Consider the following 25,165-nt stretch of genomic DNA (forward strand, 5'->3'; position numbering starts at 1 on the left):
TAAACCCAAACATGTGACTGCCTCGTCACTGCCTGAATGTACCGCCCTCCAGGTCCTTAAAGGCGTGCGCCACCGCCGCCACGCACTTGCTATGACTCTAATAGCTCTGACCCCCAGACAACTTTATTTATTAACATACAATTAAAATCACATTTCAGTATAAGTAAAATACCACCACAGGACATCTTAGCATCTGAAAGATGGTCCTCTGTTTTGAGGGAAGCCAAAGACAGTAGTCTCTGAGACTAGAGCGGTCCTGGTTACACTTGAGATGGGGAATGGGACCAAAGACATTGGCATTTTTTGCTGAAAGCCCCTTCTACTAAGTGCAATGACCACCTTAAACTGCCTATTCCCTGCAAGGCAGGACTTAACTTTTTGGACTGTCAGTTCTAGTGCCGGTAAAAGGCAGCAATTGTGTAGTTGAGAGAAGAGAACCTCACCTCAAACTGTAGACCTCAACACTGGTGTCTTTAGTCTACCCCTTGACTTCTGGGAACCCAGTCCTTCCCAGTTACCCTTCCAGCTCAGAGCTTTGGAACCTTGCCTTCTCACTTGAGGCCCAAGGTTTTGAGGGACAACTTAGACTCACTTGTTTAAGCAGTTTTCATAGTTGAAGGTGGCCTTGAAGCCATAGATGGAGAAGGTCACAATACTGGAGAATATGGCAGTAGTACTATTGATGATGGACACAATGATGGCATGCTTCTGGCAGTTGTTGGAGGGTTCATTGTAGCTGGCAAAGGCAATCAGGCCACCACACCCTAAGCCCAATGAGAAGAAGATCTGCGTGGCTGCATTGATCCAGGCCTTGGGGTTGGCTAGCTGCTCAATCTAGAAGGTCAATAAGGATAGGACTGAGGAATCCCGGGTCCCAATCCAAGACTCCTCCTCCCAGGAGAAATAGGCCCAGAGAAGGAGAAAATTACCTCCCAACTTCCCCAGCTCTCCAGAACTGGCCTATGTGCAGTATATTTCTTGGCAAGTGAACCACATTACTAAACCTCAGGTAAAGTTACCCAAGTCTCCCAAGAGAGTTTAAGAGTAAAGAAAGCACTGTTAAACATTATCAAAGCACTAACTAATGTACATTTAAATCACTGTTAATGTTAGTGAGAAACTTTTATCATAGGTACTCTTTAATGTTTACTATTTGCTTAAATAAGCTAATATGTTAAGAGACTGGAGTGATATAATTCCTGATTTAAAAGATACTAGGCCATTCCCAAATTCCTCATTCTCTTTAGTAGAGACAATCAGCCAACTGTAGCATGAATCCTAATTGGTCTTAATAAAAACCCAGGGGCTGGGGAGATGGCTCAGAGGTTAAGAGCACTGACTGCTCGTCCAGAGGTCCTGAGTTCAATTCCCAGCAACCACATGGTGGCTCACAACCACCTGTAACGAGATCTGGTGCCCTCTTCTGGCCTGCAGGCACACATGCTGTATACATAATAAATAAATCTTTAAAAAAAAAAAAAAAAAAAAAAAAAAAAAAAAAAAAAAAAAAAAAAAAAAAACCCAGAGCCAGATATCAGGGTCAATGCTGAAAGATCAGAGAGACAAAGGAATAAGCCACAACTACCTCTCACCTCACCAACTCCTCAGCCGAAAAGAGAGGGAGCTCCTATCTTCTCCCACCTTATATTCCTCTCTCTGCCCAGCCATATCACTTCCTGTTTCCACCTTCCTAGTGCTGGGATTAAAGGCATGAGATCCCAAGTGCTGGGATCAAAGGTGTGTGCCACCACTGCCTGGCTCTATTTCTCTTTTAGACTGGATCAATCATCTTATGTAGCCCAGGGTGTCCTTGAACTCACAGAGATCTGTCTGCCTCCACCTCTGCCTCTGAAGTGCTGGGATTAAAGGTGTGTGCCACTACTGCCTGGCCTCTGTGGCTAACTAGTGGCTGACTGCTCTGCTTCTCCGATCTTCAGGCCAGCTTTATTTGTTTTTTGTTTTTTAATTATTTATTTGTATTTTATATACATTGGTGTTCTGCCTATATGTATGTCTGTGTGAGGGTGTCAGATTCCCTGAAACAGGAGTTATAGACAGTTGTGAGCTGCCATGTAGGTGCTGGGACTTGAACCCAGATCCTCTGGAAGAGCAGCCAGCACTCCCAACCACTGAGCCATCTCTCCAGCCCCTGCAAGCTTTATTTGTTAGAGTATATACAAAATATCACCCCATCCAACAAACCAGCCAGATTGCTCTCCTGCTAGCTCACCTGCTGTGTACACTATAAGGAAGCTCTGAGGAGACTACGCTGCCTCAAAACCACTGCAGCGAAAGCAAATCACTAACCTAGAAGGACTGTTCAAACCTTGACTGATTTAAAACAGTTTCCAATGAACAGTTTTCCATCACAACCTTGGCTAAATTCTAACAGTCATTTTTATCTATGCCAGAGGGAAAATATTTTCCCTATTGGCCAAGAAGTCCTGTTGGGGCTGGAGAGATGGCTCAGCAGTTAAGAACATTGGCTGCTCTTCCAGAGGACCTGGGTTCAATTTCCTGCATCCACATGGAAGTTTACAACTGTAACTCCAGTTCCAGGGGATCCAACACCCTCATACAGACACACATGCAGGCAAAACACCAATGCACATAAAATAAAGATTAATTGTGGGATAACTTATCCCTAACAGGCTTGTGGGCCATCCGGCCCAAACAAGTAAAAGAGATACTTTTTGAGAGCCAGCCTGGGTCTGCTGATGGTCTTAGCAACAGCAGCTGAAACATGATCTAGAGATGACCCGAACCAATGAGAGGCAGCCACGTCACACCAGCTGATACATATCAGACCTCCCCCCAGGGTGGGGTGGAGGATATATAAGGCTTGCCTCTTCCTGAATAAACTAAGCTTGTTGTTTCTACATTCTGCCGGAGTCTGTGTGGTTTGACACTGTGCCTACTTGGCCCGGTCCCCCAAAGGGAACAACAGCACAGAACCCTACTACAATTAATCATTAAAAAAGTTTACTCCTTTGTTGGGGGGAGGCAGCCTGTTATTGGTGCAAACACAGTACTTCAATTGTACAATAACTATCATGATTGATGCAAACATACATTCTTTCTCTGGCTATATAAGCAGGTGTTTGGCTCAATTTTTGAATTAGCTGTGTTGTTCTCTGGTTATGCAACATTAGACCTAGTAAAAGTCTTCTCTTGTATGTTTTCTTGCCAATTGTTATATAGCTATTTCCTCCCAATGAAACATTTCCTCCCGTGGCTTGTTAAGATTCAGGAAGTGAGCTAGGCAGTGGTAGAGCATGTCTTTAATCCCAGCACTCAGGAGACAGAGGCAGGTGGATATCTGTGAGTTCAAGGCCAGCCTGGTCTACAGAATGAGTTCCAGGGCATCCATGGCCAAACAGAGAAATCTTGTCTCAACCAAAAAAAACAAAAACAAAAACAAAAACAAAACAAAACAGGAAGTTAATGAAACTGACACATTTCAAGAGGCCCCTGAAATTTACCAGATTCATAAGGCCATGCCCCAAGATTATTTAAGTGGGAACAACTTCTGTAGATAAGAGATAAGTAGTGCAGGATGCTCTGGGAATGTAGTCTTTGTGTGTCATTGCCTATGCCGGGGTGGGCTTTTCTGTGATACAACTGCCTTTGAATCATCTATGCCCCTGTAACTGACCCTAATAAACTCATTGCTTCACTAAGCTAGGCTTGAGCAGACTTGTTTCTTTGGTGTGTTTTTGGTGCCCTCTCTAGGAGGAACAGCATTTGTTCAATTTTTCCTGAAAAGGTCATGGAATATCTGCTTCGTCATTATTAGAGTGGATTGGAGGGGAAACAGGAAGAAGAGATTGTGGAAGGAAAGGTGACAACATCATCATCATCACCACCACCACCACCACCACTATCTTTAAAGCATCAGCAGAGAAGTTCCAAAGAGTAAGAGTAGGCAGCAGAGGTCACAAAGACAGCAAAGGCTATGAAGAGTTGAAGACTATAGATTGCCTCTGTTGCTGGATAAATTCTAAAAACACCACAAAGCTAGGAGCTAATGATTTAAGATGCCTAGGCCTGAGAGCTGTCACACTAAGGGAGTCCATAGAAGAGCTCTATAGACATTTGTCTCCAGGCACAAAATTTGCTAAATGAATAATGTGTCCTATTTTCCATTGAAGAACATTGGCCTGGAGAGAGAAGGTTAAGGAAGGGATCATCACAACCTGGAGGGGAAGGATCTAAGGAAGCATGGGGACAGATAAGGGAAATGACTGGAGTGTCATCTGTGGTCATCAGCTCAGTGGAGCTTCTAGACAGGACTTTGGGTGAGATGTGGAGCAGAAAGGGTAGAAAGGAAGGACTGGCATCAGTCATTAGGGGTAGTGAAAGTGTAGGAGGGAATGGACAGAGGATTTAATGTTCTAGAGTGCACAGGGTTGAGAATGACCTGTCTGAGGATGGGTCCATGTGCCATAAGGCATCCACAGCCCTTGGCCCAGCCTTGGGCTCACACCATCCTCCTTGGTTACTTACAGCTTTTCCTTCCTCATACTATGCTTTTTTTTTTTTCCAGGCATACCAAAAGGGACCAAAATGGGTAGCAGCACCCTCAAGACTTCTTCCCATACCTTAGGTGTAAACATGTACACCAGGCCATTGTTGGCTCCGTGGAGTGTGAGGCCCCGAACCAGATAGATGATGAGCACAAAGCAGGGCATCGATGCAGTGAAATAGACCACCTGTGGGAACCCAGGAATGGAGTCAGCCTCAATTTTTAGGAAATAGCTATGCAACAGTATGCAAAAAAGTTCACTCAAAATTATCAATATATATCTTCATTGAAATGAAGATACTGTTTTTACAAAATGTTTAATTTAAAATATGTGAAATTAAATCAATAATATAAATGCTGTGAGCTCTTAAAAATTAAGAGATAAAATAAAACCTCATTCAAGGGAGCCTAATGGTGCCCTACCAGAGAACAGCACAGCTAACCTGGAAACAGAGCAAAGCACCTGCTTACATCACCACGAAGATGGCAGTTGCATGGATCATGGCACAATCTTTGAGTCAGATGTCTTAGGAGTTTGCCCATAGCTGGTAACATCTGGAAAAGGCACTAAAATTCTTTTACAAGGTCTGAAAGTTTTCAGGATAAAAATGGTGTCACTTTTATCAACTCTAATATAAAAGTAAATAAAGCCAGGAGGCTAGGAAGAAGGGTTCTTATATATGACCACTTGATTGTCACTGTCACAAAAGATACCAGAAACAAAAAGGACCCTGAAACTTGTCAAGATGGTCTGCTTAGTAACTATGTTCAGTCAGGGATTAAGGTGTCCCTTACTGTCAGTCCTTGTGTTCAAGGACTTTAGTCTCAAAACATCTTGCATAATCCTCCACATATTTGCCTTTAAAATTTTCCCCTCAGCCTCTGTGAACACATCCCTAGTCTACTATGGCATCCATTTCTCCATAGCTTTCTGTAAATCTCATAGTTTATTATGGCACCATGCTAGTTTCCTTTCTGTGCTGTAATAAACCATTTTAAACAAAAGCAGCTTAGGGAAGGAAAGGGTTTGTTTGGCTGACACTTCTAGGTCATGGTGCATCACTGAAGAAAGTCAGCAGGAACACAAGAAGGAATTTGAAGCAGAAGTCAATAAGAAATAGTTTGCTGGTTTGTGCTGTGGGATGTTCTGTATGTCAAATGTGTTGCTGATTAGTCAATAATTAAAACACTGATTGGCCATTGGCTAGGCAGGAAGTGTAGGCGGGACAAGGAGGAGAATAAAGCTGGGAAGTGGAAGGCTGAGTCAGAGAGACACTGCCAGCCGCCACGATGAGAAACAGCATGTGAAGATGCCGGTAAGCCACGAGCCATGTGGCAAGGTATAGATTTATAAAAATGGATTAATTTAAGCTGAAAGAACAGTTAGCAAGAAGCCTGCCACGGCCATACAGTTTGAAACCAATACAAGTCTCTGTGTTTACTTGGTCGGGTCTGACGGCTGTGGGACTGGCAGGTGAGAGAGATTTGCCCTGACTGTGGGCCAGGCAGGAAAACTCTACCTACAAATGGCGTCCAACGTGGTGGCAAGAGTTTCCACCTAAAAACTGAGAAAAAAAAAGATGCTAAAACGGAGCTAAAAACAGTTCCTAATTGTCTCTCTCAAATGAGCGGCAGCTGCTGGTTTGAGCTACTGGTGGGTTCCTAGCGTGCGTGCTCGACCTGCCTATGGCGGGAATGAGGCCTTTGCAAGTGGCACTTTGAGCTGCATAGTGGATTTAGCCTTTGCTGGTGCAGAGCAAAAGGGGAGGTTTCTGGGCTACACGCTGCTTGGCTAAAAGCATAGACCCCCGATAGCTCCCAGAGCTGGCGGTAAACCATGGCCATGTTGGGAAGCTGAGGTGGGTGGATCCAGCAGCCACAGCTGCTGCAGTTTAAAGCAATAGATACACAATAAGACAGATTCAGATGTAATAGTTTAAAATGTGTGTAAAAGATACGTAGGCTTGAAAGAGACAAAAAAGATGATATATAGAGTTATAGAAATAAATACATAGTTTTAAAAAATAAAGTCTTTAAAGAGACAGTAAAGGTAGTATAAAAAATAAGCCACGTAAAAATGGATATTACACAGAGAATCTGCATTGTGTTGTCTTTGGGACTTTTAATTGCAGAAAAATATTTGATTGTAAAAGCTGTTGAGTTATGCCAAAATGTATATTTTAAAGGTACCTTGACTTCAAAATTTGGATATAAGGATATGTTACTTTGGAAAGGAGACTCTGCTTTTGTTCCCACAGAAAGCCAAAGGCTATGGATTTGTTCCAGATTAAGATACATCAGGTTTGACCAGCCAAGACCCCCTGAAAGGTCTCCTATGACACCATGGCCCAGATGATCCAACATCCAGAACGGTTTGAAGGCAACTGGCTCAGACGATACACCCTCATGGACTATTCCATAATCCTAAAATTTTCTTTGTTTCCCCATAAGATACAGCGCCCCCCTCCAGCAGGAAGTAGTAAGAGAAGCTACGCCCAAATTCCCAAATTATATGTAATTTTACTTTGTTAAGGTTAAAACCTTCCTTTTTTTTTTTTTAAAAAAAAAGGGGGGAAGTGCTGTGGGATGTTCTGTATGTCAAATGTGTTGCTGATTAGTCAATAATTAAAACACTGATTGGCCATTGGCTAGGCAGGAAGTGTAGGCGGGACAAGGAGGAGAATAAAGCTGGGAAGTGGAAGGCTGAGTCAGAGAGACACTGCCAGCCGCCACGATGAGAAACAGCATGTGAAGATGCCGGTAAGCCACGAGCCATGTGGCAAGGTATAGATTTATAAAAATGGATTAATTTAAGCTGAAAGAACAGTTAGCAAGAAGCCTGCCACGGCCATACAGTTTGAAACCAATACAAGTCTCTGTGTTTACTTGGTCGGGTCTGACGGCTGTGGGACTGGCAGGTGAGAGAGATTTGCCCTGACTGTGGGCCAGGCAGGAAAACTCTACCTACAGGTTTGTTCACAGGATCATGCTTAGCTAGCTTTCTTATACTGTGTAGGACCACCTACCCAGGGAATGGTGCCATCCACAGTGGGCTGGGCCCCCTTACATCAATTAATAAGGCCATCATCAGCTTGTTGACATAATGATATATAAATTCGAGATTTTTGGACACTAGCATGTTTATACTGATGATAAAATAATCAAGTGAAGAAACTTGATTCAAAATAAACATTATAATAAGGCAATCCCCTACAGACATGCCCATAGGCCAATTTGATCTGGGCAACCCCTCAACTGTGACTCCCTTCTTAGATGACTCTGGGCTGTGTCAAGTTGACAGTTAAAGGTAATTAGGGCAGGCACTTTTCTCTCCATGGCCCTCTGTGAATACTTGCAGAGCTCACTGCAGCACCCATCTGTCCATGGCCAAATCCATCCAGGCACAGCGCTATCGTGCTCCCCAGCCTACCTTGCCAGTTGATTCGGTGCCTCTCAGGATGCACAGATAGACCATCAGCCAGGCCAGGGTGAGACACAGTGCTGGCTCCCACTGCACTCCTCCATTCTCCTGAATGGATGGTGAAATGTTGAGTGTTTTCCTGTACCAGAAGTACTGTGTTGATGAAGCCTTCTCACACTCCTCATCATAGCCTGTGCGGTTATCATTCAGTGGGCAAATAGACCACGGCAGGGGATCCTTTGGAATGAATTGAGAATCAGCAGAAAAGTAAGGGGAACGTCAAGGGCTCGGTGGAATGATCGGATATAGTCTTGGCAGAGGGATCTTGGAAGAGAAGGAAGCTGGTCCCTCAAGGACAAATGGCTGCAGCCTTTGAGGCTGACAAGGACTTAGGTCTTCAGGGGATATGGATGGCATGGAGGATGACTGGTTTGGTTTGGATGTTGGGCATTCCCCCAAAGATCCACTCCCAGAGGCTGTGTTCCCTTGGATGGGGAGGTGCTGTGGATCTTTAGGAAGTAGGGCCAAGTAAGAAAGTATTGGGATGTACTTTTCAAGGAGCTAAGGGGATCCCTGCTTCTTGCTTTCTATTCTGGTTTCATTGTGGCTGTTTCCTCCCATATGTATGCAGGACATGATATTCTGCTAAACTTAATCTTTACTAGAGGACAAGTTGTGAATTAACAAATCTTTCCTCTTTATAAATTAGTGCCTAGGATATTTTGATCTAGTAAAGCTGACTAATAAGAGTTGCTTCTTATTGCAATTCTGCATGTGTTTTTTGAGGGCTACTACACTCTCTTATGGATTTAGAAGACTGTTACTGGTATCTAGTGACCAGACCAGCTACAATAAGAGAACACTGATTCAGCATCGCTGCAGCAGCCAAATCAGGAGCTTAAACTCTAAGCTCTTGCACCACTGCTGGGATGGTCAGAACTTATTAATGACAGGGCTGGAGAGATGGCTCAGCAGTTAAGAACACTGACTTCTAAATGACCTAGGTTCAGTTCCCAGCACCCACATAGCACCCACATGGCACTAACAACCATTTGTAACTCCAGTTCCAGAAGATCTGATGCCCTTTTCTGACCATAGGCAGAAGAAAGTCAGGGCAGGAACACAAGAAGGAATTTGAAGCAAAAGTCAATTAAGAAATACTGTTTGCTGGTTTGTTCACAGGATTATGATTAGCTAGCTTTCTTACACAGTGTAGTAGTATTACATACTAGTATACTAATGTAGTACACAGATATACATGCAGAAAAAACGCCCATAGACAAAAATTTTTAACTGAAAAAAAAAAAGACTTGTAAATAACTCATGAATTCTCCTCCCTCCCCTCAACTTAGAACAAGCCAGAGAAAGCAACAGCTAAACAGCTAACTTCCAACTTCCCCAAGCCAACTCATCATTAGGACACCTTTAAGACTATAGACAGATACTTCATCCCATGGGTGTGGAACAAGAAGGAGGTGAGGTCCAGTGCCATGAAGCTATTGAAGCCCTTGAGTCAGAGACCCTGGCATTAGTGACTTCCTTTGAGCAGTAATTAGCAGTACCCGAGCTTGGCAGTTAAGATTCCTTGACTATGTAGAGTAGAGACAGTGAAACCCTCTTCTGCTTTAGGTAGTTTTAACTGGGTTCTTCGGCACTTAAAAACAAATTAACTTAAATAATGTCTGTCTGATCATCATCCAAGGCCAGCTGCTCAAAGAGGTTCTAAAGGGGATTGAAGGAAAGAAAGAAATCTGATCAGAGTTGTGGGTGGTGTGGGAGTAAACCTGCTCTAAGATAAGTGCCTTGTTGAACAGGTCTGACTTCTATAAGGTTAGATTTATAGGACAAAAATGTTCCACTAATAGAAACAAGTCTGAGCAACCTATTGGCTTCAAGGCTACATTTCACAGGACACAGCTCAGGGCCCAGTGGCATTATCTAGTGTGCAAGGCTACTCTCTCAACATCAGGAGCCAGGCCTGCACTCTAGGGTACTCATTCCATGAGACCCTGGCTCCAAGCAGGCCTTACTAGTATGTATGAGAGCGGTTTTGCAGGTCTTACCTGGATATTCCCACAGACAGCTACTAACTGCCCCCATATTCTTTGTTTTTAGAGCAGTTTCTCTCCCTTTAGTGTGGAACATCAGAATCAGAAGTCCAATGAATGATTGGTAGTATGTCTTCCCCTCAGGCTCCCTTCAGGTTATAAACCCACAAACTTCTCCATTCCTCCTGGAGGCCTGAATCCTCTCCCCTTATTGTTCCTGTTATGACTAGGCCTCTGCTCACCTGGAAGGAGTGGAAGAGGTACCAGATAGCCCAGGTGTTGATGACATTGTAATACACAGAGATCAAGAAGGAAACCACCAAGCTAGCAATGCCTGAAAGGAATAAGAAGGCCATGCTGAAAATCAGGTGTAGTAGCCTAACCTGTAAGCATCCCAAGACAGACATGATGGGACCACCCAGGGGAGGAATACTCGCCCCCTACATATTTTTTAAAACATGACTTTACATTTGTGACCTGTTTCCAAGGCTTCCTTCCCCAACTTCTCATATATTTTTTAACATCTAAGTGCTAGGTCCTGGGCTCCATGCTTGATGTGTGTCTTAGTGTTCTATTGCTGAAAAGTGATCCTGACCATGGTAACTCATATAAAAGAAAGCATTTAATTGTGGCTTGCATACAGTTTCAGAGGTTTAGTCCATTATTGTCATGGAAGGAAGTAGGGTGGCATACAGGCAGACATGGTAGCTGAGAGTTCTACCTCTGGATCCGAAGGCAGCAGGAAGAGAAAGACACTGAGACTGGCTTGGGCTTTTGAAACCCTAAAGCTCGTCCCCAGTGACACACTTCCTCCAACAAGGCCACACCTTCTAATTCTTTCAAATAGTGCCCCTATGAACCTATGGAGGCCGTTTTCATTCAAACCACCACAATGTGTCTGATTTTCATAACAATATTTTTCCTGTTTCACAGAAGAGAAGATCACCCAGCAGAAACAGGATACAAACCTCATGAGAAAAGTGTCACCCACGTGCCTCATATGACAATTGTTCCCTTTAGACTAGGTCACTGTGGCCAAACTCACACTTCTGTTATCAGGAGGGATGGAGAATGGCAGAGGCATGAAGTGTGGAGACCAGTCCCACTGCCTTAGACCTGAGAAGGGCCTAGGGTAGCACTGTGGACAGAGAGAGTATGACACCAGGTTGCTCTGCAGTGGTCTGACATTGGCTTTTAGGAGCACTGTTCCCAGCTCTTGCCATTCCACATGTACTCAGGTGCTGGTGGCAATGTAAAAGGAGCAGCAGGTGGCACTTGAATTCATGCGTTCAGTGCACCAGCATGCAAAGCACTGATGGGTGAGTCTTACATCTGAAAAACAATCAGTCAACTCTGTGGCTCCCCTTCAATTCCTGAGCTGCTGAAGACTGGTCCCCACAGCAGCACTCAGGACTGTTTTTAAGTTGCTGACTTTGGTCTTTGTGGGAGTACATCAGTATCACCACCACCAGCACAGGGAAATGGGCCAGTAAGTGGGTGTCAGCGCTCCTTAGGGACTCAGCTGCTTTCCTTCCTATTAAACAGAGCTGACCCTTCCTCACTCCTGAACAATTGCTCCCCTTTCTGGGTTGGGAAGGTACCCAGAATAATTGTGGCCATTGATGGCCCTAGATCCTGGGCTTTTACAGGGGAGGTGAACCATGTCTTGGAGACAGCAGAGGATAGCAAGTGAAGGTTGCTTTGAAAAGTTATGGTGGGAAGTGAAGCCACCTACTATGCACAGATGCCTTGGCTTCTGCATACAGGTATCACTGTGGTGCCCCAAAGCCCCTAAGTTGTGTGGTGAGGATGAAATGAGCTCACACAGTCATAGGCCATGCTCAGCATCAGGCACACAGTAAGCAGGGGGCAGTTGTGTACATCCCCAGATGGTAGGTGGTTGGGACTGAATGAATGCTGTTGTGCCAGGCAGCTGTGTCCAGTCATTCACAGAATCTCAAGCTGAGGTCCAGAGTGGAGATGCCCTGAGGTGGAGTTTCCTTGGGGGGCTGCATGTGGGGGTCAGAATTCAGGGCCCTCTCTGCCCAAGTTCCATGGTAGCCCTCCCTAGGCTGTTAGTTAACCCAGTCACAGGTCTTGCTTATGGACAGCAACCCACACACCTGTGATGCCCAGAAACACATGAGTCTCTGTCAGAGGAACTAAAGAGGATCCCACATACCGACACCACTGAGGTAGGGGCTGATGGTCCTCCAGGCACCGATGCTGCCCTGTCGCATGCGTTGTCCCACAGCCAGCTCCAGGTACAAGAGTGGCATCCCCTCTACAATGAGCATGATGACATAGGGGACCAGGAAACTCCCTGTGGGATGCCAGAGCGGAACATCAGGTCAGTGTGGAGAGATGGGATGTACCCTGCCCCTACCTCTGTGCAACTATGCCTCTATCACCTTACCTCTCCCCATCCAGTCCTCTTTTTACCCCATCCATCTCCCCTCAGACCTTTCCACCCTCTATGTCCACCCTTCTGTCACCCTCTCACCATCTATCTTCTATTCATCCTATCAACCCAACCTTTCGTTCATCAGTTCACCCATCCATGTCTCTCCACCCATTCATTTATCTGTTCACCTATCCGTGGATGACACGTAGCCATGTCAGTTGTGTAAATCTTTGAATACTTCCATCCTGGGAGGCAAACTGCCACTGGCTCCAGCTCCTTGGGCATCATTCTCCATGGCCCGTTGGCTCAGCTTCTGTCAGCAAAGCTTCTATCCTCTTTTTTAAAAATTGTGTTGGGGAGGTGGGGAGGTTGGGAGGTCAGAGGACAACTTTGGGAAGTTGGTTTTCTCCTACCTTTATGTAGGTTCTGGAGACTGAACTCAGGTCACCGGCTTGTGTGCTAAGTAAGCACCTTTATCCACTGGGTCATCTTACTAACCCCTATCTTCTCATTCAGCACTTAAGGACTAGTGACACACTAAGTTTCTAAATATTTCACTCTTGAGTGTTTTTGTCTGTTTTCCTACAGCTCTGATGGAATCTATGTCATATAGTTGTCTGAAACAGACCTTTTCTAAGCTCTTGTCACACCCGGTCTGTGGGTGAAGTGGAAAAATCAGCAAACGTGCTTCCTTCCCTGAAGGGTTCACCTAGGTAGAGAATTTCGGATGCTTAAGAGTTGCCTGGGCTATAGAATGTTCCTTCAGGCCTGATATTTTTCAGAGTGCTTAGTGGTTTAGTTGGATTCTCCCAGTACACAGAGCTTCATACCACATCCTCCTTTTAAAGAGTTCTCTATATATCTGTTTTAAATATGCACCTTCAGTCTAAAATTTCATTTTGGTAACAGTAACTTTAAAAAGACCTTCAAATCCACAAATTCCTAAGGAGTGGTCTGTGAATGGAGTTGTAAACATCTTCCCACTACCAGACAAATTACGAGGCTGCCTACCAAGTCTGCTGAATAGATAAATGACCCAAGACTACTTTGGAATATTCTCTTATCCATCCTACTCATGGCTCCTTGGCTTGGACCTGAGAAACTCCAATGGGAGCAGGGCATACAAAAGCAAAAGTGTGACAACAGTGGCAGGGATTAAGGGTGGCTTGTAGAGGGAACTGGCTCCTTGGCATTAAGGAAAACAGAAGCATAGGCATACACAAATCCTAATAGTCATGAAATGCCTCCATGGTACACAGGGGTTGCCTGTGTAACCGGAGTGTTGATGGTCATCTATGGAACTACAGACCAAGAACTAAACTTCCATGAAGAAGACCCAACTGCAAAGAAAGGGAAAGTAACAACTTTAATCCTTCAGATTGGGTGGGGCCGTAAGACTAGTAGTCTTGACTTGGGTGTTTTATAGGGGCCCTGGGTCCTCCCCTTTCTCCCCCTGGTTCTGTTTAGATACCAGACCTCATACCTTCCTGCTACTCCTCCCCACAATGATTTCTGGGAACAAGAAGCTGGCATCTTAGGAAGTCTACCTATGTTCCTCCAACTCTCCCTTCAGTACTCCCCAATCCTACTTAGAGGGTGTAGATAAATGATCTTGTTAAATAAGAAACACAGAGCCAATGTAGAGATGAAAGCCCAAAAGGTCAGAGCTAAGAGCTAAAAACCTTACCCTTCACTGCTGCTGTTGTCCTCTTCAGCAAGAGAGTTACTTCCTGTCTGTTTGTCTTTTTTATAGACTTTTTATTCTGCCTTTTCATTGGTTGTAAACCCAACCACATGACCTCCTCGTCACTGCCTGTCTGTACAGACCTCCAGGTCTTCTATGGTTGGTATTGAGATTAAAGGCGTGTGTCTCCATGCTGGCTGTATCCTTGAACACACAGAGATCCGCCTAGCTCTGCCTCCCAAGAGCTGGGATTAAAGGCGTGCACCACCACCGCCCAGCTTCTGCTATGGCTTGCTATTAGCTCTGATCCCCAGGCAACTTTATTTATTAACATACAAATAAAATCACATTTCAGTACAATTAAAATATCACCATAAGAGGGCAACACCGACTGCTATCAGAGGAAGGGGCTATGACAACTCTAGCTGCTTCTTGTTGAGCGGGGCAGAGTCTGGGCTTGTGCTAGTTTGAGAGAGGGGGACTCTTACAAGGCATGCTCTTGGAGCCTGTCCAGTGGGTTGCAGCCCTACATCTTCAAGAATAGCCCAAGGTCTTCCACTAGGTTCTTTCAGCACACAAGTTGCACCTTTCAAGAGACCGTATTTTCAAAGACCTTATATTCCCTTTGTGATGGCTAAGCTTGATTGTTGAATTGATTACATATAGAATCAACTAAGGCCCAAAGAACTGGGCACAGCTGTGGGGAATTTTTCTTGATTAGATAGATCATTTGAGGTGGGAACACCCACCCTAAGTCAAGGCCATACCTTTGGCAGCTTAAATAAAAGGATATGGAAGGAGGAAGCTTTTTTGCCTGGTTGCCCTCATTCTTAATGGAAGTTCTGATGATGATGAATTCCTTTGCTGGCATTAGAACCTACTTCTTCTAACAGACTGAAACAACCAGCCTTGTGGACTGAACAACTACAGGATTTTGGTTTTTTTGTTGTTGTTGATGCTGGGAGATAACCATTTCTAGACTATCTGATCACAGAATATAAGCTGCTATAACAATTTCATATATATATATTCATATTATCATTTCTGCTTCTTTAGAGGACTCTGACTAATAGACCCTTACAGCTCAGGGACTCAGACCCCTGAGAGAATATCTCTTTAGATGCACCACAGAATAACAGGCAAAAAAACAAAAGCTCTGATTAGACATACATTTTTCTTAAGCCAGTCCTTGTAATTGCCATGGAGTGCAGACTAATGACTCCATTTCTTTAAGCATAGGTTCAACATTGGTGTATTGAACTGTGACCTTTTATATACCTTATATAATTTGTCAGAGCTTTGTAACATGATTAAGCCTTCTTGCTTTCTTTTCCATTCTAGAAAACTATTCAGCCATCTTATGAGACATAGACATCAACAAATCAACAGTCACCAAACCTAGGTGTGACAATCTGGCAAGCAAGCCCAGCTGATGTCATGAAGGTGGCAGGGTTTTGGCTTGCAAGACAGTGCTGTATAACACCACCTTAATAAAGAAAATTGAATCCAAACTACATATATATTATTACCTGTATATATACTGTTAAACAATGAGGGTTGGTAAGTTCCCAGGTAAACCTTACAAAAAACACAAGACAATCTTCATAGAGTACATAGTGATCTACCATGACCACACTTTTGGTTTTGAATGAGCATAAGTAGCTCATATATCATTAAATAATGCCTTTGATCTTTGATTGTTGTTTTCTCCTTGTCACAGTGTCAGATGGCTATCTTGACTCAGAAAAAGGATCTTCGGAGGATATTTTGAGACAAACATGGTTGGGTCTGAACTGGAAGGGTCACATTCCACCTCCAGAGCCAGTTTCTTAATGTGCCCAAATAGCACATGACAATTTACACAAAAGGCATTTGCTCCTCTATAAAACTGAACTCAGTGGCTTACACTGGACAGGAGAGTTGCTTTGAATCCAGTGACAAGGGCTGAACCAAAAGTATCTGTTTTCCTTAGAACCAGTAGAGAAATGTTCAGGTGAGTCCCAGCTATTGGGTCATGCACTGTGAACAGAGATAGAAAAAGCTATCCTCTGAGTTTTTAAATTTTATAAAGTCATGGGTGACAGTGAGCCCCCATAATAAAGGAGGAAGTTATCTGCCTTTCTAAATGACTGAACTGAGACCCTCCCTGTCTAGACTTGGGGTGACCAACTGCTGGAAACTACCCAAATCAATTTGCATGTGCCTGCAAATGGAGGCAGACCACCTGGAAAACTCAATAGCTCCTGTTTTTCTTTAGCCTCTGTCAAAGAGAAGGCTCTGTGAACATAGGTGGTCAGAGTTCTCTCACAACCTCCTCCAAGGGAAACACCCTCTTAGTTAATACTTGGGCCATACCTCCTGACCCAAAACAACAAAACAAAACAAAACCATTTTTTGTTTGTTTTAATGTCTTCTGCTATGGGACAGGAGAAAAACCAAATTAATTAAGGGACTATTCTATTACTAATCTCAACTCTTTGATTCTATTCTGATTCTTGAAACTTTTCTTAAAGTATGAATTTTATATCAAAATTTACAAGATTAATATATATATATATATATATATATACACATTTTAAACTTTGTTAAGATATGAATGGTCATATAGAGTACTAACTAATTCTAGAAAGAAAAAAGGCTTCAATTAGCTGCATATATATGTCTCTGTGTTCAAGTCTCTTATCAGTTTTCTGCAGGAATTCACGTCCAGGCCTAACATCAACTGAAGTCTCCAGGAAGAAGATGGGGCCCCACAACAACAACAATTCCACATGGACAATAATAACATCACTAAGCTGACAAACATCATCTACAGATCAGCTTTGAACTACAAAGTGCTCAGAGCAATTTTGAGAGGGCTAGCTGAGATGATCCAGTCTCAAAGACTACTTGAATAAGGATTTGAGATAAACCCTGAACTTTGGCACTATACACAAACTGGATAACAAAGGATATAGTTACCTTTCCTAGAATTTGACAATTAATCTAAAATTTTTCTTTTCAGGATAAAGATACCTTCGCCCATACCCAGCAGGAAGCAATTTTAAGAATACGATGCCCACATTCCCAAAGAGGTGGTGTGGGGTGCGTGGTTTTTTTTGGTCTTTTAATGGGTTTTGGGTCTGGGATAATTTTCATTGATTAGGGGGGTTGGTTACAAGTTGTTGTCAAGGGTTAGGAAAAGGGCTAAGCAAAGGAAATTAGATTTAAGGTTCTTGTTTAAAAAAAAAAGAAAGAAAAGAAAAGAAAAATGTAAATACATTGGATTGGATTGTTTTATATTGTATATAAATTATATATATTGAAATTGATATTGTTAGAAAATGCTATATGTATATTTCTAATTGTACTTATACTGTCATTTAACAATGCAATTTTCTGATCCTTGAATGTTATTGTTACCAACTATTAGGATATAAAGAAATGAAAGTTAGTAGTTAGACATTATAATAGAACTTGTAGTCATATTAGGTATGTTTTCAAGATTGAGCAGATATATTTTAGATAGACAAGTTATCTTCAAACCCTTCAGAGATCTACAGAATATGGCATTTAAAATGTTTTAACAACTTAGAAAATTTTTCTTTTTTGTTATGACTATGAGGCATGTCGGCTCCTGGCAGTACCAATCTACTTCAGAGAAAATATGGGCATTGAAAAAACTGCAATTGGAGTTAACTTTCATTGTGGCAAAAGTTAGCCACTAGACAACAAAGTATCCTCAAATCAACTGCTGACAAACAGGACAGACAGGACATGAAACAAAGGACTACTAATTCTTGCCAAAACAAGTGTGGTTATGGCTTTATCAAAAGGCATCTTCTGAGGCCAGGACAATTTGGCACCATCCCTGAAGTGGCCTTTGCAATCCAGAAAAGGTACAGTGATTTTCTTCAAAGGCAGCTGAACAGGCAGTGGGCTGATGGCTTCTGATGTGCAATGGAACAACAGCTGAAACAGTTATTCTTGAAGAGTAATTAAGCTCACGCCTCTCAATAGTAGAATGGCATTTAATAGAGGGATGTGGAGAAAAACGGGATGCTGAGATGAAGCCACATACACACATAGCCAAGAAGAATGGACAGCTGAATTCAAAAAACATCAACAATTTCCAGAATTTAAAATCCTGAATCATGACATGACACTAGTGGAATTCAGGTGTTTCTGGTACATGGACTGCTCTCACCCAATGTGAGGTTGAACTGTTGACCTTGTGTACATCCTACTTCACAAATGAGTCTGTCAGATACGCTAAACCTATAGGCTAAAGATGATGCCCCAACACTGTGGAGAAACATCAGATGACTGTCCAGGCAGCTGGCTGTTTCTGTCAACTCACAATTTTTTGGAAGTTGCTTGCATGTACTTTCTGTTTTTATTTTTGTTAGCTAATATTATTTCCTTCTTGGGTCTCTGAGGGAGTTGAAGATTAGTTAGTTATAGCTGAAGATTAATTAGGATAGAAAGTGAATTAGATACATTTTGGACTTACCAAAATAGGATAGATAATGGAATTATTTTATCTGAATTTGTCAAATACAAGTGAACTAGACATTGTTTAGGTATTTATTACTTGTATATATTGTATATAGTTATTGTACTTTTGTATATAGTTTTTCTTATGTTAGTTATAAACATTTTCCTTTTTTCTTTTTATTAAAATAGAAAAGGGGAAATATGGTGATATTTTATTTTGCACTGAAATGTTATTTGTATGTTAATAAATAAAGTTGCCCGGGGGTCAGAGCTATTAGCAAGCCATAGGAAAGCTGGGCGGTGGTGGCATACGCTTGTAATCCCAGCATTTGGTAGGCAGAGCTAGGTAAGTCTCTGTATGTTCAGGGATACAGCCAGCATTGGATACACATGCCTTTAATCACAATACCAATCATAGAAAACCTGGAGGTCTACACAGACAGGCCGTGACAAGGCGGTCATGTGGTTGGGTTTACAACCAATGAGAAGGCAGAACAGAAAGTCTATATAAAGACTTTAACACAGGAAGTAGCTCTCTTTCAGAGAGGTAGGACCACCGCAGGAGGAAGGGTAAGGTTTTTAGCTCTTAGCTCTGACCTCTTGGCTTTCTTCTTTGCATTGGTTCTGTGTTTCTTATTTAATAAGACGGTTGGTTACATCTATATCCTCTTAGTTAATACTTGGGCCATACCTCCTGACCCAAAACAACAACAACAAAACAAAACCATTTTTTGTTTGTTTGTTTTAATGTCTGAGTCAGCTCACTGAGGAGGCAGCTGAGTAGTGACTTTGGAAGAATCTTGGAAATAGTTTTGTCTCATTTACAATGAGATGGAAGAAAAAAGGGAAGTCTTAGGTCAGGACTGCCACTTTTCTACATACATTCTCCAGGCCATCTTGATGAGCATCTTCAGCTTGTCAGCAATCAGCAGCCAATGTAGTCTCTGGAAGAGGCTGAACCACCTAACCATGGCTCAGTTTCCTGCCATCTCCCAGTTTCCCCTTTTAGTCTTTCTTAGTGTAATATTGCTGTCTTGTCCCTGACCACAGGGATTCAGGCCCAAATCCCCTAGAGCTCCATTTGTATCCAAGACATTTAATGCCATCATTTCTCAAAATACTTGATTTGGCCAAGTGGTGGTGGCACATACCTTTAATCCCAGCACTTGGGAGGCAAAGGTAGGTGGATCTCTGTGAGTTCGAGGCCAACCTGGTCTACAAAGCAAGTTCCAGAACAGCCAGGGATATACAGAGAAACCTTGTCCCCCCCCCCAAAAAAAAACCAAAAAACCAAAAAACAAAACAAAAAAAACCAAAGAAACAAAAATCCCACTGATTTGCCATGAGTCACTTTCTATGTAAACCACACAAGCTCTGAAAGAGGTGCTGAAAGTCACATTAGCTGAGTTCATTGAGCACATGCTATGTGATAGGGGCTTCTCTGCTCCAATATTACATGATCACAAAATCCATGATTATTACCCATGATCAGTAATTCATACAAGTTCACAGAGCCAGAGAGACAAAGGTAGACGCAAAAAGGAGAAAGACAGGGTCCATCCCATTAGCCAGCTGTTGCACATGTTATGCAGTTATAAATGGCCAAGACTCTACTAAGAAGAGCCTGGGAGCCAAGATTCATCATGGATAGCTTCTAAGAAGTCCAGTGTTTAGGCTCTGTCTCCTCTTTGGGACACATTAACCTACCAATTTAGAAGTTCTCTAACATTCATTTGCATAAATCTCAGAAAAACAATTAGAATTACCAGCCCACTATTAGCCTTGACTGACAAGCAGGATTGCTTACATTCCTATCTGGTCCCCAGGTGAGCAGGCTTTTGGGGAGACAACCCTAAGTTATGTAAGCTATGTGACTGTGACTTTGCCCTGAGTCTAGTGTCACCAAACTGAAATAGGAGTCCTTTCAGACTTTCAGACATGTATTAGGTGTGTTTCCAGGCCACTGTGATTTGCCCATTTTTCAACAGGACCTGGCTATTTGTACCCATCCTATTCCCTATTACATCTCATTACCAACCATGAGGCTAAGGAGTTGAGGCTGTAATAAGTAACACCTGTTGCCCAGAAAGCAGTTACAGAGAAGGTGGATCCTTAATGAGGAGAGGCATAAGGCCACTCCTGATGAGGCATAGGGTATCTAATTGAGAGGAAAAGTGATCATAGTCCTAAAGATCATCAAGATAAAAGGGGCGGATCTCTGAGTTGGAGGCTGGCCTGGTCTACAGAGCTAGTTCCAGGACAGCCAAGGGTCTCAAAACAAAACTAAAGATAAAAGGGTTCACAGCACAACAAGTGGACATCTGCAAGAGTACTCTTAGACACTGGGTAACAATATCTTCCAACCTCTCAAGATCCCCCAACCATAGCAACCAAGCCAGGCTAACTATAGCAACCAGGCCAGACTAAGGAGTTGGTATCCCAAGTGGAAGAATAGAACTATACATTACACCCCCTGTTAAACCATGGGAACCAAGAACCTAGAGGGAGAACCACCCTCAGAACACTGCAGTCTGCCTTCAGAGCCCCAGGGCTTAACCCCTTCTTGTTCTCCTGATCTCACAACTGCTGTGGGATGTCTTTCTGTACACTGTAAATATGTGTTACTCTGATTGGTTGAAAAATAAAGCTGCATTGGCCCATGGTGAGGTAGGATAAGGTTAGGCAATACATTCAAGATGAAGAAGGTGGCAGTCGGAGGAGACGCCAGCTCTCTAGCCCTCTGCCAAAGGAGCAAGAAGATGTCAGCAGACCAGTAATGCCACGGCCATGTGGCAACATATAGATTTATAGAAGTGGGTTAATTTAAGATGAAAGAGCAAAAAAAAAAAAAAAAAAAGATCTAGCTAGCAAGAAACTTGAGCTATAAGCCATACAGTTTGTAATTATTATTAAGCCTCTGAGTGATTATTTTATAAGCAGTTGTGGGACCGCAGGTGGGAGAGATTTGTCTGGACTGCTGGGCAAGACAGGACCAGAGAAACTTTCAACTACACACAACAGTGAATGGTTTCTGCTGCACCTAATGCACCCTCTGTTGCTTCTGGAAGCATTGCTGAAGGTGCTTCCTTTATTGACAACACTTGGAAGAAATTGGATGTGCTAGGAAATGCAGGGGCCTGAAACAGCCTCTTAAACTTCACCCAGCTCTAAAACTCACAACAGGATCTGCTCGTAGCTGTAGACATTTGCTACACTTCTGGTTTATATCTGATATTTCCATTACAGGGTTTTAAAATCCTATCGGGTGTTCCTTACTTAAGGCCAATGGATAAAAGAGATCCAAATGGGTAAGGACATAGTCTAAGGAGCCTCTGTTGACTGCCATGTGTAAGACAAAAGAGACACATGGGGATGTCCTGCAGAGCTGATTTGTCTCCTGAGCCATGGCAGTTATATTATTGTCTTTCTCTCTCACCTCTCATTTTTGGTTTAGACAAGGTTTCTCTGTGTAGTCCTGGTGGTTCTGGAACTCACTCTGTAGACCAGGCTGGCCTCAAACTCAGAGATCTGCCTGCCTCTGCCTCCAGAGTGCTGGGATCACCCTGAGTGCTGGGACTAAAGGTGTGCACCACCATGACTGGCATATTATTTGCTCTTATAATTGACTCTTTAATATCTTGTGACGTTAATGAATTCCTAATCTTATAAGATCCACCATTTAAAACAACCCAAAGTAAATATTCCCTTTGGCCTATTTTTCCCCCTTCAAATTAATATCTGTAAGCAAACACCCTAAGCACCCACAGCTAGTAATTTACCACATGAACCCATAAGAAGAGAATATGGAATACTTCTCCTGTTTGTCACACAACAGGAGAGTAAGAAAAGAGTGGGATGGGGCAGAAACAAGAATAGGCAACAAGGAGGGAAAAAATATTCTATATCAAAATGAGGAAACCAGGATTGGAAATGCCAGGCAGAAGAGCAGCATCAATTCCCAGCAAAGCCAGTGCTGTGGATGGTCTGTATGTCAAATGTGTTGCTCTGATTGGTCAATAAATAAAACACTGATTGGCCAGTAGCCAGGCAGGAAGTATAGGTGGGACTAACAGAGAGGAGAATTGAAAGAACAGGAAGGCGGAGGGAAACTGCCAGCCGCCACCATGACAAGCAGCATGTGAAGATGCCGGTAAGCCACGAGCCACGTGGCAAGGTATAGATTTATAGAAATGGGTTAATTTAAGATATAAGAACAGTTAGCAAGAAGCCTGCCACGGCCATACAGTTTGTAAATAATATAAGCGTCTGTGTGTTTATTTTATAAGTGGGCTGTTGGACTGCCGGTGATTGGCGGGACCCAGAGAGAAAACTCCAGCTACAAAAGCCCTCATCTCCAGTTTCCAATCCAAGCAGGCTGATCCTTCTTTGTTTACAGTTGTCAATGGTAGCAGCTTGTTTAGCACCTGGCCCTGGGCTGCTGAAAATTCACATGAGCTTCTCAGGTCTAATCTTAGTGCTAGAGGCTCACCACTGGAAAAACTAAAGTTAAGTCTCCTTTAGCTCCAAGGATTGATAGTTACTGTTAATATTCTGACCCGCCCCTGGAAATCCTGTGCCTTGGCTCAACCCTGCTTCCTGACATAAAAGTCTCATTTTAAGGAAAACTCCTCCCCTCCCCACCTCTCTTCTGCTCTTTTCCTTCCCTGCCATGCCATGAGGTGCACACACTGATAGGAATTCCAAACACATCCCCAGGTTGCACATGCCAGGCAGGACACTTAGTCATTTCTGCCTAGTCATTTCTGGGTCATATGTTCTACATAACCCATGCCCTGTGGCTGCATGGTCACGTAATCACAAGGGCATGACCACTGATCTGTGCGCATGCGTGGAGTAGTCACGTGGGCCTGTGTGTGTGTGCAGGTGCGAGCTGGCCCTTAAAAGACAGGCCCCATGTTCCCCGCCCCCTCTCTCACACATGTCCTTCTGCAGGCCTGATCACATCTCTCCCTTTCTCCTTGTCTTAAAACTCTTGTTAGTGGATTCTATTGTGTTTCATGACTTTTCCTCGCAGGGTATGAGCACTGCTAAAAAACCATCACAAACCTCCGCTTTCTCTCCCTTCTTTTTCTTCCTTTTTTCTATCTTTCCCTTCATCTCTCCATTATAATAAACTCTCCACGTGGATGCAGCACCTGGGTGTGAATGACTTCCCATGCTCTGCCTCCCCCCTGCATCTGCCCAGCATGTTTTCCTGCATGCAGGGGATACCTTCAACAACCCCCACCCCCACCCCGTGTGCATATATCATAACAGTTTCGACCCTGGGAATGGAAACCTGGGCCTCATGACTGTTTAAGATTTCAGCAGCCCTACCACAGCCCTCAGCTAAGTGCTCTTGACACTTTCTTCCTCATTCACCCACTCAACAGCTTGGAGATGTCCATAGCCCAGTGTCTTTTGTAAGGCCAGCAGAGAGCTTTACTCTTACACCAGGGACATGGGGGAGCCTAGGCTAAGGAAGGGGCATGTGTTTGGAGGGGGTCATTTGTTCACCACCCCAGTAGTGTCGCTATGTGAGTTCTGGGCAAACAGCTAAAGTCCCTTAGGGTTCCAGCACCCTACACAGCGACAGAACCTGCCCTGCTAGCTCACTCACCAGCTCCATTTGAATTCCAGATACTTCCCACCTCAAACTCAAAAGCAAGCTTGGTATCACTTTCTTTCCTCTACACTGGAAAACTTCAGGACTACTTCAGGTTTTGCCTATGTGCTAGAACAGTTCAAGAAAAAGCTGAGCAAATCTTCCCTACCCAAGACAGCCTACCTCCAGGTGCATACACTTAGCTATTCATAGCTCAAGAGCCCAGCATGGGGTAAGGAAGCAATCAAGAGGAGGAGTGAGGAAATCTATCCCCTCCCACCCTTCCTCCTCTGGAAGATATTTGGTTCCTTGGAGTCCAATGTCTCTTGGCTTAGGAGTTGTGGCTTAACTCTGTACCCTAATTATCATGGATAGCCAAATGAGATCAATCACCTTGCCTCACCAGAAGCGCTACTTCCCTTACTCCTGGTGGAGGTGGGAGCTGTCTAGGTTTCTCACCATGCTAGTTGGGGAGGGTTCCTTCACTTGAGGGGCCCTCAGAGTGCCAGGACAGTCAATAGACACTTTCATGTCCTTCTCCACAATTTTGAGTCAGGTATATGACCCTGTGTAGAGGTATTCTCAAGTCATGGATGAGAGATGCCAATAAATGTAATAAGGGTGCTGGCAGTCATCTAGGGTATCATGAAGCTCGGTTCCCAGGGAGAGAAAACCAAGTTGCAGGGAAAGGAAAAGCAATTGCTTTATCCCTTTGGGATGGGCGTGGCCCTAAGGCTGTCAGTCTCCGCTCACTTGGGTATTTGATAGGGTACCTGGGATCCTCCCTTTTCCCCTATTTGGACTGTTTAGATGCTCCCCACTCCACCCCACCTTCCTGCCATTTTTCCTCACAATGTCTTCCAGGAACAGAAAACAGTCATCTCAGAGCCGGCTTTGCAGAGGAACCCTAGCACAGTCTTAAACTGTCATAAGACATTCTGCTCTTAATGCACTGCTCAGTCTATTGTGGGCCTTGGGTTGTAACCAGTGTCCTTTCCTAAA

General features: G+C 43.5%; 1 protein-coding gene across 2 annotated transcripts in view; it reads right to left on the bottom strand.

Moving 5' to 3' along the window:
- LOC128102162 (sodium- and chloride-dependent transporter XTRP3B) overlaps positions 1 to 25,165 on the bottom strand; it is a 41,825-nt gene that overhangs the window by 10,873 nt on the left and 5,787 nt on the right. The window contains exons 1-5 of one of the 2 annotated variants that reach the window (XM_052725720.1): positions 12,177 to 16,579; positions 10,237 to 10,328; positions 7,956 to 8,183; positions 4,602 to 4,712; positions 593 to 834 (exon numbers count right to left, since the gene is read on the bottom strand). In XM_052725720.1, the coding sequence (XP_052581680.1) occupies positions 593 to 834; positions 4,602 to 4,712; positions 7,956 to 8,183; positions 10,237 to 10,328; positions 12,177 to 12,291 (788 nt within the window). In that variant the 5' untranslated portion in view covers positions 12,292 to 16,579. Of the gene's footprint in view, positions 1 to 592; positions 835 to 4,601; positions 4,713 to 7,955; positions 8,184 to 10,236; positions 10,329 to 12,176; positions 16,580 to 25,165 lie in introns of those variants that run through there. The other variant, XM_052725726.1, reaches the window with a different exon arrangement.

This window comes from Peromyscus californicus, unplaced genomic scaffold (assembly GCF_007827085.1).
Source record: "Peromyscus californicus insignis strain IS unplaced genomic scaffold, ASM782708v3 Scaffold_11__1_contigs__length_118956290, whole genome shotgun sequence".
In the NCBI taxonomy this organism is placed as follows: domain Eukaryota; kingdom Metazoa; phylum Chordata; class Mammalia; order Rodentia; family Cricetidae; genus Peromyscus; species Peromyscus californicus.